Here is a 15086-nt window from a genome sequence, read left to right as displayed (position 1 = left end):
ATTTTGAAATTTATTCTTGCATGCAAAATAATTATTTAAAGAATAAATAACAAGGTGTATAAGTCCAGAAGGTATTTTTGTATCAGCTAAGCCTAGCAATGTGGAAGTAAACATAATCATAGCACCCTTCCTCAAAGGCTATTCTTGTAAGTATTTTGAAAAAAGTGTCTCGTCTTTTGGCCAGCAAAATTGTGAAGTAGCTTAAAAGTAATAATATGACATTCAACGAGGAAAATGTCATTGTAGAGATTAAATCTAGATATATTTTACCAGTGGGATTAAATGCCAAACCTGATCCTGTGCATCAGGGAAGGCTGCTGGAAAAATCATTGTAGAAAGTTGATTAAGGTCTGGCAGCTGCTAAACTGAGTACAACCTGGGTGGCCACAGGTGTCAGCTCAAACTCTGGAGTAAACAGAGAAGGTAAGCCAAAACCCCTTCTGACGATGTAAGGAGAAGAAAATACCAACCACCTAATATTAAAATGTCACCTGAGTTCTGATTTGTTTCTGTGAAAGGAGATGCATTTAGATTATGGTTTTGGGTTTTTTTTTCCTTAAGAAGAAGAAACATAACAGCATAAGAAAACATAAATGAGGAACTCATTTGAAGTTCTTGGTGAAACGAATTTACAGGCTGTATCAGCTTTGAGGCAATATATGCATACTTCCAACCTTCACAGTACAGTAAACTTCAGCTCTTTCCTAAGGATTTATTCAGTGCCTGACATAATATCACATAGTTTGAGCTTAAACATGTAGAGAAATTGTCGTATGTTACTGTAATGTAATTGTTAATGTTTGGAAATATGATCATTGATAGGTGCTCAGAGTTATTGTCAAGTCAAATTGATGTTTTCATTACTTCTGAAAATGGTAGTTTTATTATCGTTTGTTTCAGCTAAATACATGGCAGTGGTGGAAACCAGAAAGAGTAGAAGCTATTTGCAAATTCTTTTTCATCACTTGGTTTGACTATTTCATATTTATACTTTGATGGTATAACAGATACATTTAACTTTTATAGCTTATATAAAAAATCTGATTTCTGGTGGTTGGAAGTCTGCTGGTTGTAATGCTCAAATTGTATGTTTCTGAGCTAATATTTAAAAATTAGAGAAATTACAATGTATTAGTAGGTACATCTCTTTGTTTTATGTATAAGCACCTACTATTTAAAAATGCATTAATCTTCAAGTGTATTTAAAAAAGCACCTAGTGTTCAGAGATTATACTGTAAGAAATAGATCAAATTACATGATAAGCATATTTTTGTAACTCTGCAACTAACTTTACTTGTCCACACTTGAAATGCTTGGCCAGTGTGTATATTTTTATATATATATGCATATACACACACATGTTGCATGGAACCAGTCAATAGCTTGCAGTTGATGTTATGTAGTTTCTGGACACTTAAGTTATCAGCACTCACAATGCTGTTTAGGAAGAATAGCTTGCAGTTGATGTTATGTAGTTTCTGGACTACAGACTTCTGGAAGTTATCAGCACTCACAATGCTGTTTAGGAAGCTTTGTCTCCTATTCTTTCTTGTTCATTTGAAGCTGGGCATCTTGGATACTGTTAGTAGTGTAGCCTCAAAATTGCAAGGATTGGTGTGATCTAGTGGCCTGAGTGTCGGATACATTTAGAAGTCAACTCTTGAACTCCTTAATCGCACAGTTAATTTGTTAATGGTGGCTGAGAGTATTAGTCGTAAGCTTTTATGAATATGTCTGCATGGGCTATTGTCATGTAAGTGACTTCAGTGTAAAGATATCCTTAGGAGCTAAGGACTTGAGCCCCAACTTGGTATGTGTGGGAGTTAGCCAACTTTGAGTTAATTTTGAGTTCTATTTATGAATTTCATGGGAATAGGTGTAAGTCATGATAGGCTAGGCAGTCTCATGTCAAGGTTTTCTCTTCAAGTCAGTGTTTCAGCTTGCTGCTGGGACAGTACAAAAAGAAAACTGTCCTCATCCAGGTCCTGAGTTAAGGCACTCATTGGGAACTTCACATAAACCCCTTTATTCTTTTTTTTAATCTAGAAGAATATTAAAATAAAACATTTTTTAAAAAAAGCAAGAACAATATTGAAAATTGTGACATAATTTCACTTGTTCTGTATTTGCCAGGAAATACTTGGGCTTAAGAAAGTTTTAAAAAAGGTCATGCGTTCTAGAAACAGCATATTGTGCTATTGCCAAAAAAAAAGTTTACATTGGGTACTAAATATAGTCTTCTATGCACATGACAGTGTTTAATGAAATAATATGAGGTGTTGATTGAATTTTGAATTTTTTTCAATGTTAGATTTTTCTCTATATTTCCCTATTGGTGAGACATGAGTGAGTTCCCAAACATCTGTCTGAGGATGATGACTTTGCCAGTGCTGTGGTTTCCTTGGCTGTGGAATCTGTGTTTGTATACAGAATATAGAAGGTTCGAATCCCACTGCACCTATATTTTCACACTTTTTTATGTAATGTTGACTGATTATCAACTTTTCTTGTAGAGTGAAAAGGTTGTTTGATGGGGGTTTTTTTTGGTTTTTTTTATATTGATACTGTCCTTTTTGCAAGAGCAGATCAACTTCCAGTGAATTTTCCTCATGGCTGATGAAATAAACCCTCCTTCACTAAATCTTAGGGGTAGAAATTACTTCAGCAGTTTAAAACAAACAAACAAAAGCTTTACAGATTGTAGGTAGGAAATAGGCAGAACTACTGTGGAAAATGGGAAGTTAATGGTGTAGTAAAGTCCAACTAATTGCATATACTAGAGCTTTTAAAGAAATATGCCTTTTTTTCTTCTGGCAGGCATTTCAGTGAATATGCATGTTCTTATTTTCATTACAAATTTTATTGCAGGAATTTCAGATTTATTTTTTTTTTCAACTCACAACTGAATTAATGGAGAACTTTTCTAACAAAAACATCAGTCACTTCTAATAAAAGTGGCTTTTTTGTTTAAATTTGCCAAAATCCTTTCACAATTGTTTCAGCAGGGAAGTTTCTGTGCCTGCTCTAGTTACTGGAAATTTTTTTTAAAGGATTTTACTTCTCCAGTGAGGAAATGTGTACTTATAAAGCAATTGTTTATTGAATTTTAATCATTATAAAATTAAATCCTTACTACTTCTGTAGAGTTGTAAATTCTCACCAGCCTTTGTCTTCCTGTGTCAACATTACTTTGGTAATTTAATGCAAGTCTGATAGTTTAATTAGGCCTCTGTCTGTGGGTAAGCCACTTGCTATAACTTCTAAAACCTTTCCAGTTACGAAGAGAGCATCTTGTTAGTTCTTCCACATTTTTCACACTTAAATACAAAACTAGACTCCATTAACTCGCACTATCTGTCATCTTAAGTGACTTAGCTTCTCTTCCCAATGGAGGATGTGTAGCTTGTGGTGATGACCTAGCAGAAAGTATCACTGATGGTTCTTACTGGCAGTAATCAGCTTAAGTCTTTTTTTTTTTTTTTTTTTTTTTTTAGGGCTGAAATGTAAATAAACATCAGCTACATAAGACACCCTTGTTTCAGTAGGCACTTTACTGTCTTTCTTACTGCACTATACCTCAATTCCCAGCCCGTCAATTAAGATGAAAGCTGGTCTTTTAAAAAGAATTGAGCAATACATTGCATGTTACCAATAATTGATAGTGAAACTACCAATCACTCTTCTTAAACGTAGAAAAAACCTGTGCGTGGACACTGGAATTTGCTGAGGCTCAAAGGTTTGTTACCACAGCTGCTCTCTAACAGGTTTTCTTGTAAAGAACGACTCGCTTGGCCTGGCCCTCAGCATGGTCTGACACTATCTGTGGGGGGTTTCTAGACTAAGCAGGAAGACCTGTCCAATTCTGTTAGTGCTCATTGCTGTTCTGCTTAACTTTTGGTAGAAGCTTGCTGTTAGTGAGGCTGCAAGGTAGATGGTGGGTTGCTTATGGGTATGCATCATGAACCCTGTGTTAGGCTGCCTCTGGTTGGACTCTTTTCCAGGCCCCTGAGATCGTGTTTTTAAGGCTGTTGTAGCCCTGAACCTTCAGTTCACATGCAGGTGGGGTTTTTGACAGGATGATACCTGTTCTGGTCACCGTCTTTGATATGTGCTGTATACAGCTGGCTGAAGGGCTCCTGAGTGTGGTTTGAGGGACACATCAACATTAATAATTAACAATAATTGAAACTAATTTCAAAAATGAGACTGCAGTTTTCACACTCATGTCACGAGTGTAAATGTTTACATGTTATGTAAGATTATGTGTAAATGTTTACAAGTAATGTAAGATCTGATGTGCTTTTCCTTGTTTCTCTGAACTTTGCTGAATGTACAGTTTTTGGCATATAGAAGATGCAGATCCAGCAAGTTAATAGTCGTGTGAAACTTGGTCAGTATGTCTTACCCCGAGATGCTAGTAATTCTAATGTGTGCTTAGATATGTGAACATGATCTACAAGCAGAAATGTGCAATATGTGAAATTCTGAAGTAAATCAGAAGTAAATCTGCTGAATTCAGTACGATATATAAAAATGAGCATGAGAGATTAGATCCTAGATAGGATTGGGATTTTAATTATGCTCTGTATGTCAATTAAAACCTGAGTGTTAAAAAGGATTATTGAGTAATATTTCTGTAGTCAGTAAGTTTACTTCCTGAGTAGTATAAATCTGCAATCACTGTAGTAAATTAATTTAACAAAAAAAGTAAAGAATAAACCCTAAGTGTGGGTTCAGCCCAGTTTTAACTTGCTCCTGCCACCTTGGAAAGAGTTACTAGAACTGTTCTTAACTCTTATTTATTTGAATTTTTAGCTATGATTTATTTGGGTATAGTAGTATCTAGATTATGTTTTTCTTGTTGTTGTTGAGCTCATGCAATAGTTCTAAATTCAGATTAAAAAAGTTATTTGGAGACACTCCTACCAAAGTCATTCATGTTTTACCTGTGTAATCGATTTTACCAGGCTTACAGGAACAACCACATGCACTAGTGCTAAGCTAATATACATAATGTATTTATATTTCTTAAGGGAGATACAGTTGACTACAGCAGCAGTTAGCAGTTCAAATATTCTGCATTTAAGTAGTTCCATCTGCCATGGTTGCAGGATACTCTGTATGCATGTTCTATCAATCTGTTCTAGGTGGTGTCAAATGGCCTTGAGAATTTGTTGTATTCTGATGTCTTTCAAATGCAAAGCACAATTTGCATAGAATGCAATCCATTTATGACTCAGCTATCCTCAGACAGATGAGCTGTGCATTGCAGGCACTGGCTTATTTGTCATGGTCGTTAAAATGTTGAATTCCGTTCAGTTTTAATGTAGTGAAGTGAAAATCATCAGAGACGGGAGCTTTTACGTTAGCGTACCAGTCTTACAGTGAAGCACCTTCCAGGATACCAAGTCCCATTTGGGATCTCCTTGGCTTTCCTTTATTTAGAGGCAGGAAGGTTGTAAGTCCTGATCTACATATTTCTATTTATACCTGGTATACTTAAAAATGTAATATTAAATCACTGCAGTATCAGCTACATCCTGTCTCTTTCACTCTCCCCTGCTCCCTTCCTCATATCATCAATAAAAGAAAACACATGTAATCCTTTGGCTTTCCTGCCACCATAGTCATGGTCTGGCAGATGCTTTTTGAACAGAGGGTAGATTTATAGTACTAGCAGTTGCTGACTCCTCTGAAGTCAGGCTTATAATGATCTTCCCAATGACCTCCGGTTTTGTTGACAGTTAGCAGGTTTTTCCCTTTCCTTGATGTTTTAAATTTGTCCAACTCTCTGCTCATCTAATCGTTGGTCCCTGTTGTCCTTCCGTGGTGGCATTAACTTTTTCAGACTTACTGCTGTAGTTTTTATCTTTTTTTTTTTTTTTTTTTTCTGTTCACGTTTAGAGCAGTGGTGGTCATGCCAAGCCAACATCATCTTTTCCATGTTACAAATATTGCCTTCTCCAAGTATTGTGCAATGGAAACTTGATATGAGGGGAAGAAGGGGGAGAGAGAAAAGGAAAAGACAGAGTGTTGTGAAGAAATCAGTCTCTGAGAATAATGTCGTCTTTGAAACAGACAGAAAAGTCTTTTTCTCTGGAGAGAAACTTAGGGCCAAGTTTTACTCTGGACAGCACTAGTGATTTTACTGAAATGGACACAAATGTGAGTGAAGGGCAGCTTAGCTTAGTGGAGGAGGGGGCTGGTGTGAATCAGAATTGTGTCTGCTGAAGTCTCTGGAATATACAGATGTAAGGAATCTAAAATTAGATCAAAGACAGCTTTGGGTGTGTTTCATGCAGTACATATGTGAATTTGAAGACAAATGCCAAGGGGATGGTCAGATATACCCTTTTTTGCCATTGGGAATAATACTACTAGCCAAATATAACCCTTGGGGAAGATTCTACAGCCCACGTTTGTGACTTCAGCTTCCCAGCGTTTATAATGGCTCTTTTTCCAAAATGGAATCCTGAAGTCCATTTAACTCTGAAATGAATGAGATAATCACAATCCAGTTAACTCTTCAGATACCTGAAGAAAAGATGATAAAAAGGGAGCAAGTACACCTGGTACAGTTTGCAATAATGAATGTTTTCATAGGTGGTTACGATGTACACATCATACGCTTTACTTTGCACTTTCTGTGGAACAACCAACACAGAGAAAGGCTGTTTTCAGAGAACTCGCAGAAAATGTGGTTTATGTTAACCACAATGCAAAACCAATTAAGGGGGTGTTGCAGAAACCTGCTTTTCGTATGGCTTATTCGTACATTTCCTTAAAAGTTACAGACCTGCTCCACGCAGTCTTCAGTCTAGTAAAATTCCCTATGATATGAAGTTTTTGGTTTAGATGATGTTTTTTTTTTTTTTTTTTTTAAGACCAGCTCAGATTTTTTTTTTTGGTGATTTTTTATGTTTTATTCTCTACTGAAGAATCATAGAAATTACAAAATCAAGATAATGATGAAAAAGCACAAAGATGATAAACGTGTAAGGAGAATCTTGCACAGAAAAGCTCATTAGTCGCTTTCCTTTAAGCCGGTTGGATTATATGCAGCTGGGCACCATGTACTCTGTCAGTAGAAAGATTTGTCTTGCATCATACTGAGATGTACTTTATGTATCTCATGATTTACGCATATCTGAAATTGAAATGTCTGGAGAAATGCTTTTCCCTATGTATACAGCATATGACCTGGTTTTGGTGAGGCTAAAGGATTTCTGCCTCTAGAACTCGAGGTGTTTCTGTCTGACACTGCCATTTCTCGGAAGCCTGATGGGAGGCTAGCCCATTGCAACTAGAGCAAAATGAAAAACCCGGTTTTCGCCCCTGCTGAGATCTCTGTACCTGCAAAAGGCTGCCCTAAAGAGAGAGCTTGGGACTTAACCTAGAACAACACTGATTTATAGTCCATTGTATTATTTGTACGGTTTATGCTGAGTACCTGGCAGGATTCAGCGATATGTGAAGATCTGGTTGTCCCCTGTGTACTCAGAACAGAAATTCAATAACCAGAGTGTTTCTTCACTTTGTATCTTCAACACCTAAGCTAAGTTCCTTCTCACTTATCCTTGGATCCCACATTATTTCTCAAAAGACCATTAAGATTAGTGCCTATTATTTGTTAATCCATGGACTTAGCATTTTTATTGCCTATTGATTTTCAGTCTTTGTTTTCAATTTAATTTAATAAAAAATGTTTACTTTGTTCCTTAAGCAATACTGAATTAGGGACCACAGAAAAAAAGTAGAATGAGAGTGAAATGACTACAATTGTTTGATTCAAAATAAAGGTGCCTCTAGACCATCAAAATTTTAGTGAGGCAATGTGCAGTACTGTAATACTAACTTTTAATTAATTCATTTCAATGTTGTTTTCCATACAGTTATTTTGTAATTTTAGTGGAATAAAGGAGGAATTGCACCTTATATAAAAGTTTCTATATTAAGAACTTCAAAGAAGAAAATCTTTTATACAAGTTGTTTTCCATACATATCTCTGATTATTTATTTGATGTCAGCGAGCTTGCAACTTTTATAACATCATATGTTACAGTAGCTGCTAACCAATAGTTCTAATAAAAATACAGATGGCTTGGTTGCCATCTGCACTTCTTTTGAGATTCTGCGATGAATATGTGATTAACCTTCTGTCACCACTTTTCAAAATAAGTTTTTTCTCTACCACAAGCTTTCCTTGTACCCCTACTTCCTCCCTCCACCTCTTCCCCTGCTTGGAAATGTGCTAACAAACCTGAGGTTTTTATAGGCATCTTACTTGTCTTTATGCTTTAAGCTTTTGTAGAGGATAAAGGAAGGTACGTTGGAATTTTATGTTTCTGTACCTTTCGCATTACAAAAAACAGACTCCCAAAATGGCTGGGTTTGAAAGACTGCAACAGATAATTAATTCATAAGTGGGTGTTGAAGTGGAAACTGTCAGGCCACAGCTTTCCCAGCTTTCACTTAATCATTTGAAAGTCGTTTTCTGTTGTTTTCACTGACTGTAATCCCTTAGAGAGAATATAAAACTTGCACCATCCAGCATGGAATTCCACTCCTTTAATGACTTGGGCTCTGTGTTGACTCACTTTCACTCACTTTCACTCACTGTTGTCATTTCATACAGGAAAAGCCGTACCAATGTTCAGAGTGTAACAAGGCTTTCAGTCAAAAGCGAGGCCTAGATGAGCACATGAGAACCCACACCGGAGAGAAGCCGTTTCAGTGTGATGTGAGTTGATCTATCCCTTTGTCTTCTTGACTTCAGTGCAGCAGCAGGACCTAATTGCAGTGAGACTACGGCCTTGCACCTATTGGCTGTGGCATGAAGTTATACTTCATATGGTCTTTGATTGTCAAACTAATGAAAGACCATTCAGGGAACTTTCTGTACCCTCTTCAGTTGCCCGGAGTGTTGCACACTTTTTTATTTTATGGTTTTGGATCCCTTAAGAGTTATTTTCACCATTATTAATGCAATTTGAATGGTGCAAATTACAAACTCATGCTGGTTGGGTTCCTGTATAAATTGTATGACAGTTTAATAGTTGGAGATTACCTTCTACAGGAAAAGACATTTAATTTGTTAACATGGAATCTGAATGCTTCTGATATCGTTGAACGACACAAATACGAATTCAGAATTCCCCATTTCTGTTTAGTGAAATCTGGTCTGATATTTTCAACATCTGCTCATAGTTGTGGGGTGTTTTTTATATTGTTCGATGAAGAAATCATGGATGCTGTGTATGCTCGCAGCACTGAAATGCAGCCTATCATAGTACAGTTCAAGCAGATTTCATTCAGCATACCCCATCCTGTATACAACGTATCTCACAGCTTTTGGAAGGTAGGTGGGGAGGTTGAATGTCCAGATACTGTTGGAAAAGAATGTCTTTCAGAATTACCAAGTGCCAGAATTTAAGTTGTTACTCGAGGATTTAGAGAAGGGCATCAGAATATGGTATAGAATTAGTATAGGCGCTTTGTTTTGCGACTAGTTCATTAAGAGCTAGTATCACAAGGGAACCACCAGCTTTCAGTTATATCCTAGATGGCTCAGTCTGAACAGTTGTAGATTTGTTCACAAATTTCTAAAATTAGATGCAAAATTAGAATAACCACTTGTCATGAAAGTCACAAGGGTCTGTTAATTGATCTGGTTACATTTCATTGAGAATAAAATGTATTGATTTAGTGAAAAGTTTCAGCTACAATATTTTGCTGATGTCTACAAGTCAGGAGATTTGCTGTATTCTTTTGGGATAATTTCAGCCTGGCTCTAGACGGTACCCTGAGGATTTCTCTAACTCCAAATAATTGTCAATAACTTTGTCAGCTTTCAGATTGCTATACTGTTTATCAGATGTTGGCTATCGTGCAGTGTAAATGCGATTTTTCCCACACTGTGGATCCAGGATTTGCTGGTCTTGGATTCAGTGTGCTTTTTTCAGACCAATTTGGAGTGGTGGTTATATTTTATTCTTTTTTCTTTCTTTAATTGAAAGTAGGAGCTGTATAAAAAGACATTTTCCTGTTTCAACTATTCCTTCAGTTTTCCTCATTAATTTGATAGAACTGTATTTTCCTAAATCATGGTATTTCTAGAAACAGCTGTAATCTGTCTGATCCTAGTCCTTCTCTGAACATTTTTATGTACCTTCATGTACTGGAAACTTTTTTATACTTTAAGTTATTGCCTTGTTTCACCAAAGTTATTCTTCAGCACTAGTCTTTTGCCAGTGGCACGTTGCAGAGATTGCTGACTTTTCAGGGTTTGGACATAAATAGCAGTTGCCTCTATTACTCATTCATACACTTTTCAGTTGCCCAGGTCTTCTGCTTAATGCACACTTGGAGAGCGTTGAAAGTTTTGTTTTCGATATTTACTCCTTATTTCATCTAGACACCACTTCTGCAGATGCTGAGGACATAGTAAATGTCACCCAGAGCAGACCATTCCTCCAGACCTGTCTCGCACATTGCGTGTTACCAGATGTTTCAGCAGAAGTTACAGGAAAACCAGTAGTGGACAGTTACAGAAAAATGTACCTATGGGAGACATTTATTGTTGGCTCCCCAATACTAAAGACTGCTTTTTACACTCAAATATTCTCACCTAAAGTTTTTTATCCTGCTAAAGATAGCTGTAGATGTTCTCATTATTTTTGTTATAATGACTTGAGTGGTAATTTATGGAAAGAACTTCCACAAATTCTTAACTGTGGAAAGAGATTTTGGGGACGGGAGAGTGTGTCAGGTTACTGCAATGGAATTTCAATAACTGTCTTTTAGCTTTTTCATTAGCAGAAAGGGTTAATAGCTATTCCACTTATTGCTTTCTGTACACATGCCATGTTCCTTCTTAGTCAACTTCTCTGAAGTTGTTTCTCTTTCCAACACTTTGCTATTTTCTGGATTTTTTTTTCCCCTGCTTCCACTGCGTGTTTTAAGGGGTGAAGGCATACTATTGGCATGCCCTTTCTCATTAAAGTATTTGGAAAAGTCCATGAGTCCAATGCCCAAACCTACTAAGAATCTTTTAAAGGTGAAAACGAGGCTATTTTTTCAATTATCAGCATATTCATAAATGTAATCATATATGAAGCCACACTGAAAGACAAAAGTTTTAAGATGACTGAGTGTTTTGGTCTTGTTTCCTACCCAGCATTAGAAGCAGTACTAAATAACATATTAACATTTGCTGTCAGAATTTTCTTTGTTCCTTAGTACAAGTAGCATTTACAAACAGGAATTACCTTCAGTGCCAAAGAACTGAAGAAAGAAAACTTTTGGCTATTAAAAAAAAAGTGTATTTTATGGACTCAAGAATAAGCTTTACTTGATAATACACATCTCCCCACCCAATATAAACTATTATACAAATTTTTTTTTAGACTGCATTTTTGCTTTAAATAGAATTTTCTTCCAGAATCAGAAATAAAAGCCATTTCTTCTCTTCCTCGCTCATTCTCCTCTCTCTCAGGCATATGGAACAGACATCACAATATGGGATTGTGCTACATGTAAAAGTAATCCTTGTACCCTGTTTGATGAAGGTGCTATAGTGTACTAATGTGTCTTACCAGTCAGCAAAAGATTTTCAGAACTTAATAACTCAAAGCTGTCTCATCCCACTGATAGCAGTGGAATGAATATTCCCATTTAAAGGTGAAAATTCCAATTTTTATCCTATAGGATAGTGAAAATAACTGAAATATGGAAATAAAAAATGTGGTTTTTTTCCCTAGTATTAGATTTCTGTCCTCTGAAGAGCAGCCTGTTTTTTACTGGAAGGCCAATTGAACTTCATTTGCCTCAGAGACAACAGATTATTCTTTGGGGGCAGCAAGGTCAGGTACTGCCTGTCCTGGTTTCTTTCCAGTACAGTATTTCCCTCCAGTCTGCCTCTAGCTGACCCTGTGCATACTTTCAAATGTCAGTCTTTTCCATCCTCCCTACTTGATCAAAACTTTGATCATTTTGAAGAGATTGATTAGAGTTCAAGTGCACATTAGCAAGCATGGCTGTAAATCTAAAAAATGTCAGTCTTGCTTATAAATTTGAAATATGAAGCAAACTCTTAAAAAAACCCCAATAACTTTTATGCTTAAGCACAGCACAAGGTGTATCATATCTTTAAGTAATCATCCTGTGCATTCCATGTTCTTTTGAAGGAGTTAGGTAGTAGAACATGCTAGAGCCTTGAAGGAACAGCCGGACACATTATGCTAGTTGTTACATGACTGTTATAAATGAAAAAAAACCCCAAGTACTTTAAGACTGTGTTATAAGCTGTTTACTTTAAAAATGAAGAGTCTTTGTAAGATACACAGAACACATATGTATCTTGTATGTGTGCATATCCTTGATTGGCTTCCAAGAAACATGTTGTGTTTACAAGTGTGTGATACTTTTAATGTGTTGAGACTTGTGAGCAAGCATGATGGTTATGATTAGGTGAATGTTATGGGTTCGCTTTGTGTGTTCTGTGGAAGAGGAATAGAAAATAGTACTTGGCAAAAGCAGTGTTAAGACCTGACCAGTGGATGCCATAAGTGACGTTCACTGTTGCATAACAAAAGGGTGACTGTTGCTTGGGTCTGAAAGAGGTAATTATACATTTAGGGAAAAAAGTTGGAGAGTTACAGTTGCTATATAAAAGTCTTCGGTATTACGTCATGTCATAAATTCAAAAATGTTCCATTGCAACAGCACATACAGTGTTCTTGTCTGGGGAAAAATTATCTTGGGTACAAAACTTGCCTCTGGCAGTTGCTCTTTTTATGGTCATTGTATGATTTTTGCTTTAATTGGCATAAAATACATATACTGCAGGTCAAGATTATATAGGTGGATAGTCAGTTCTATTTGCCTTCGACCAGCTCTGGTTTTGAAGGAGTCAGTAATCATTCAGCATTTTCATTACTAGTTTGATACCAATATGAATTTAAAACTTTATTTTCCTTAAGAGGGATTGTGCTGGGTTCACAGAATTTCCTCTGCATTGAAGACATTTTTGTCTGGAATGAACCTGGAATTGTAAGATTGCAAGCCTATGGATGTTCATTCTTATTTAATTATATGACTCTTGCCTATTTCATTTCTCAGATCAGGAGCATGCTTTTTATATATATATATATATATATATATATACACATATATGTATTTTTCTTTTCTCTTGGGAAAGTCACACATACAATATGTACCTGGATGGAAGGTGAATGTGACAATATAACTGCACGTTTTTATTTGACTTGATAACTTGCCTGCAGATTCTTAACTTCATTCTAACTTCTCGTGGCTGAACTTGTTTTTAATGTTTCGTTTTGACTTCACTACAGGAATTTTTATAAGAAGTGATGGGTTTAGCATGGCAGAGTTCCCTCATCTCTCTATCCGTTTATTCAAATGGCAGAATGTACTGGACAGCTTGGAGTACAGCAGAGGAAGGGAAGCAGCATACGAGCTAATATAGCAAAGGAACTGCACCTTCGTTTGCCAGATATCTTCTGTTTTCTTGGCCAGGCAGAGGAAGACTGGAACAATGAGGTTTCCCGTATAATAATTATTAACATTTCTTGTAGTCTTCAGAGCCTCTTTTTTCTCACTCCTCCCTCCTTGTAGCAGAGCAATTTGAACTGATTTTTTTAGGAACGCACAGATGCCATTCTGGAGTCAGGAAGGAAATATATCATTTAATGTCAAATTGACAGAGGCTTGTGATGTTTTACCACAATTTTTGCTGCATTCCAGATAGAATAATAGGTTTAAAACGAAACCCACAATGCAATGTAACCTCATTGTGTTGATATTTTGAAGATTAGGTCTTTTCTCCCCACCTCCGCTGTGTCTGTGGTACCACTGTTAATATACGACATTGAAAAATACCAGACAGAGTAATAATCTTTAAGGTGCTCTCTGAAGGAGTTATGCTTCCAAAGACCAGCTCATTTATTAAGTATTGCAGGTATGTGTGGCTGTGGCCTCAGTGATGTAGCATAAGGAGCATTATGCATGCTTGAAGTTTTAAGACTTCTTTTATCTTGTCTTCACTGCCGTAGGTCTGTGATCTGTCCTTCAGCCTGAAGAAAATGCTGATCCGACACAAGCTGACTCACAACCCCAATCGACCGATGGCGGAATGCCAGCTTTGCCACAAGAAGTTTACAAGAAATGACTACCTCAAAGTGCACATGGAAAATGTCCATGGTGAAACTGACAGTTAATTATGGCGTGTATGAGAAGAGTGGATCTCGCGTTCCAAAGCGCTCCATTTGTACATGTACAAACTCCAGACTTCTCACCTGACTAGTAAGGATAGTGAGGAGAAGCAACTGTAATGTGTTCATATGTTATTTTTCCCACTTTTTTTTATGTACTAGTAGGATAAAAACCAAAGAAAGACATTCACCTGAGGTAAAACATAGCTTGAAAATAAAAAGGTGAAGGTAAAAGAACTGTGGGAAATTTTTATTCTCATTTAAAAAAAAAAAAAAAAAAAGCTTTATGCAAACTTCACCACCTCAGTTACAGCCTTAGAAACTTAGATATTAGTAGCATTATCTGGAAATCCTGGACATTTGGAACTGAACCCTTGGCTGTCTACAACTGTATTTCTGTATCTAAGCTTCAAGACTCCATTAAAATTATTTCATTTGAAACCACACAGAATTTGTTGTTCTAATTGACTGCTGATTGCATCCAGGCATATTTTATTCAGATTTTATTTCTGCATTTTGTTGTAACATGATTTTGTCTGATTTTATTTACAGCTTTCTCATTACTAGATGAAACTCATTAACTTGAATTGGTTCTTGAGATGCCAAAATGTATGGTTACAGAAACTGTGGAAATCTGTCACGTTAAGTATTTCTGTATGAGCATTGAGCAGGATGTATTTCTTCTGACAAGACTGAAGTGAAAACTTTGAGCAATTTAGTTTAAGCACTATATTCATACTCATCATTGTGACTGGCAAGGCAAATGGAAAGACATCTTAAGAGAGTGGCTTGAGCAGCTACAGTTGCCTAGTTAAGATGTATTTGATTTCCTGGTAAACAGCTGGTTCCCAGAG

The 15086-nt window shown here is 36.5% G+C and overlaps 1 protein-coding gene across 1 annotated transcript in view; it reads left to right on the top strand.

The window, feature by feature from the left end:
- Positions 1 to 14238, top strand: part of PRDM5 (PR/SET domain 5) — a 77774-nt gene extending 63536 nt beyond the window's left edge. The window contains exons 15-16 of the mRNA XM_035889642.1: positions 8637 to 8741; positions 14074 to 14238. Coding sequence (XP_035745535.1) covers positions 8637 to 8741; positions 14074 to 14238 — 270 coding nt within the window. The remainder of the gene's footprint in view (positions 1 to 8636; positions 8742 to 14073) is intronic.
- Positions 14239 to 15086: the final 848 nt, after the last annotated feature.

The sequence above is a fragment of the Egretta garzetta genome, unplaced genomic scaffold, assembly GCF_000687185.1.
Source record: "Egretta garzetta isolate BGI_Z169 unplaced genomic scaffold, ASM68718v1 scaffold342, whole genome shotgun sequence".
NCBI lineage: Eukaryota > Metazoa > Chordata > Aves > Pelecaniformes > Ardeidae > Egretta > Egretta garzetta.
Note: the sequence above shows the minus strand (reverse complement) of the source record. Positions and strands in the feature narration are given on the sequence as shown.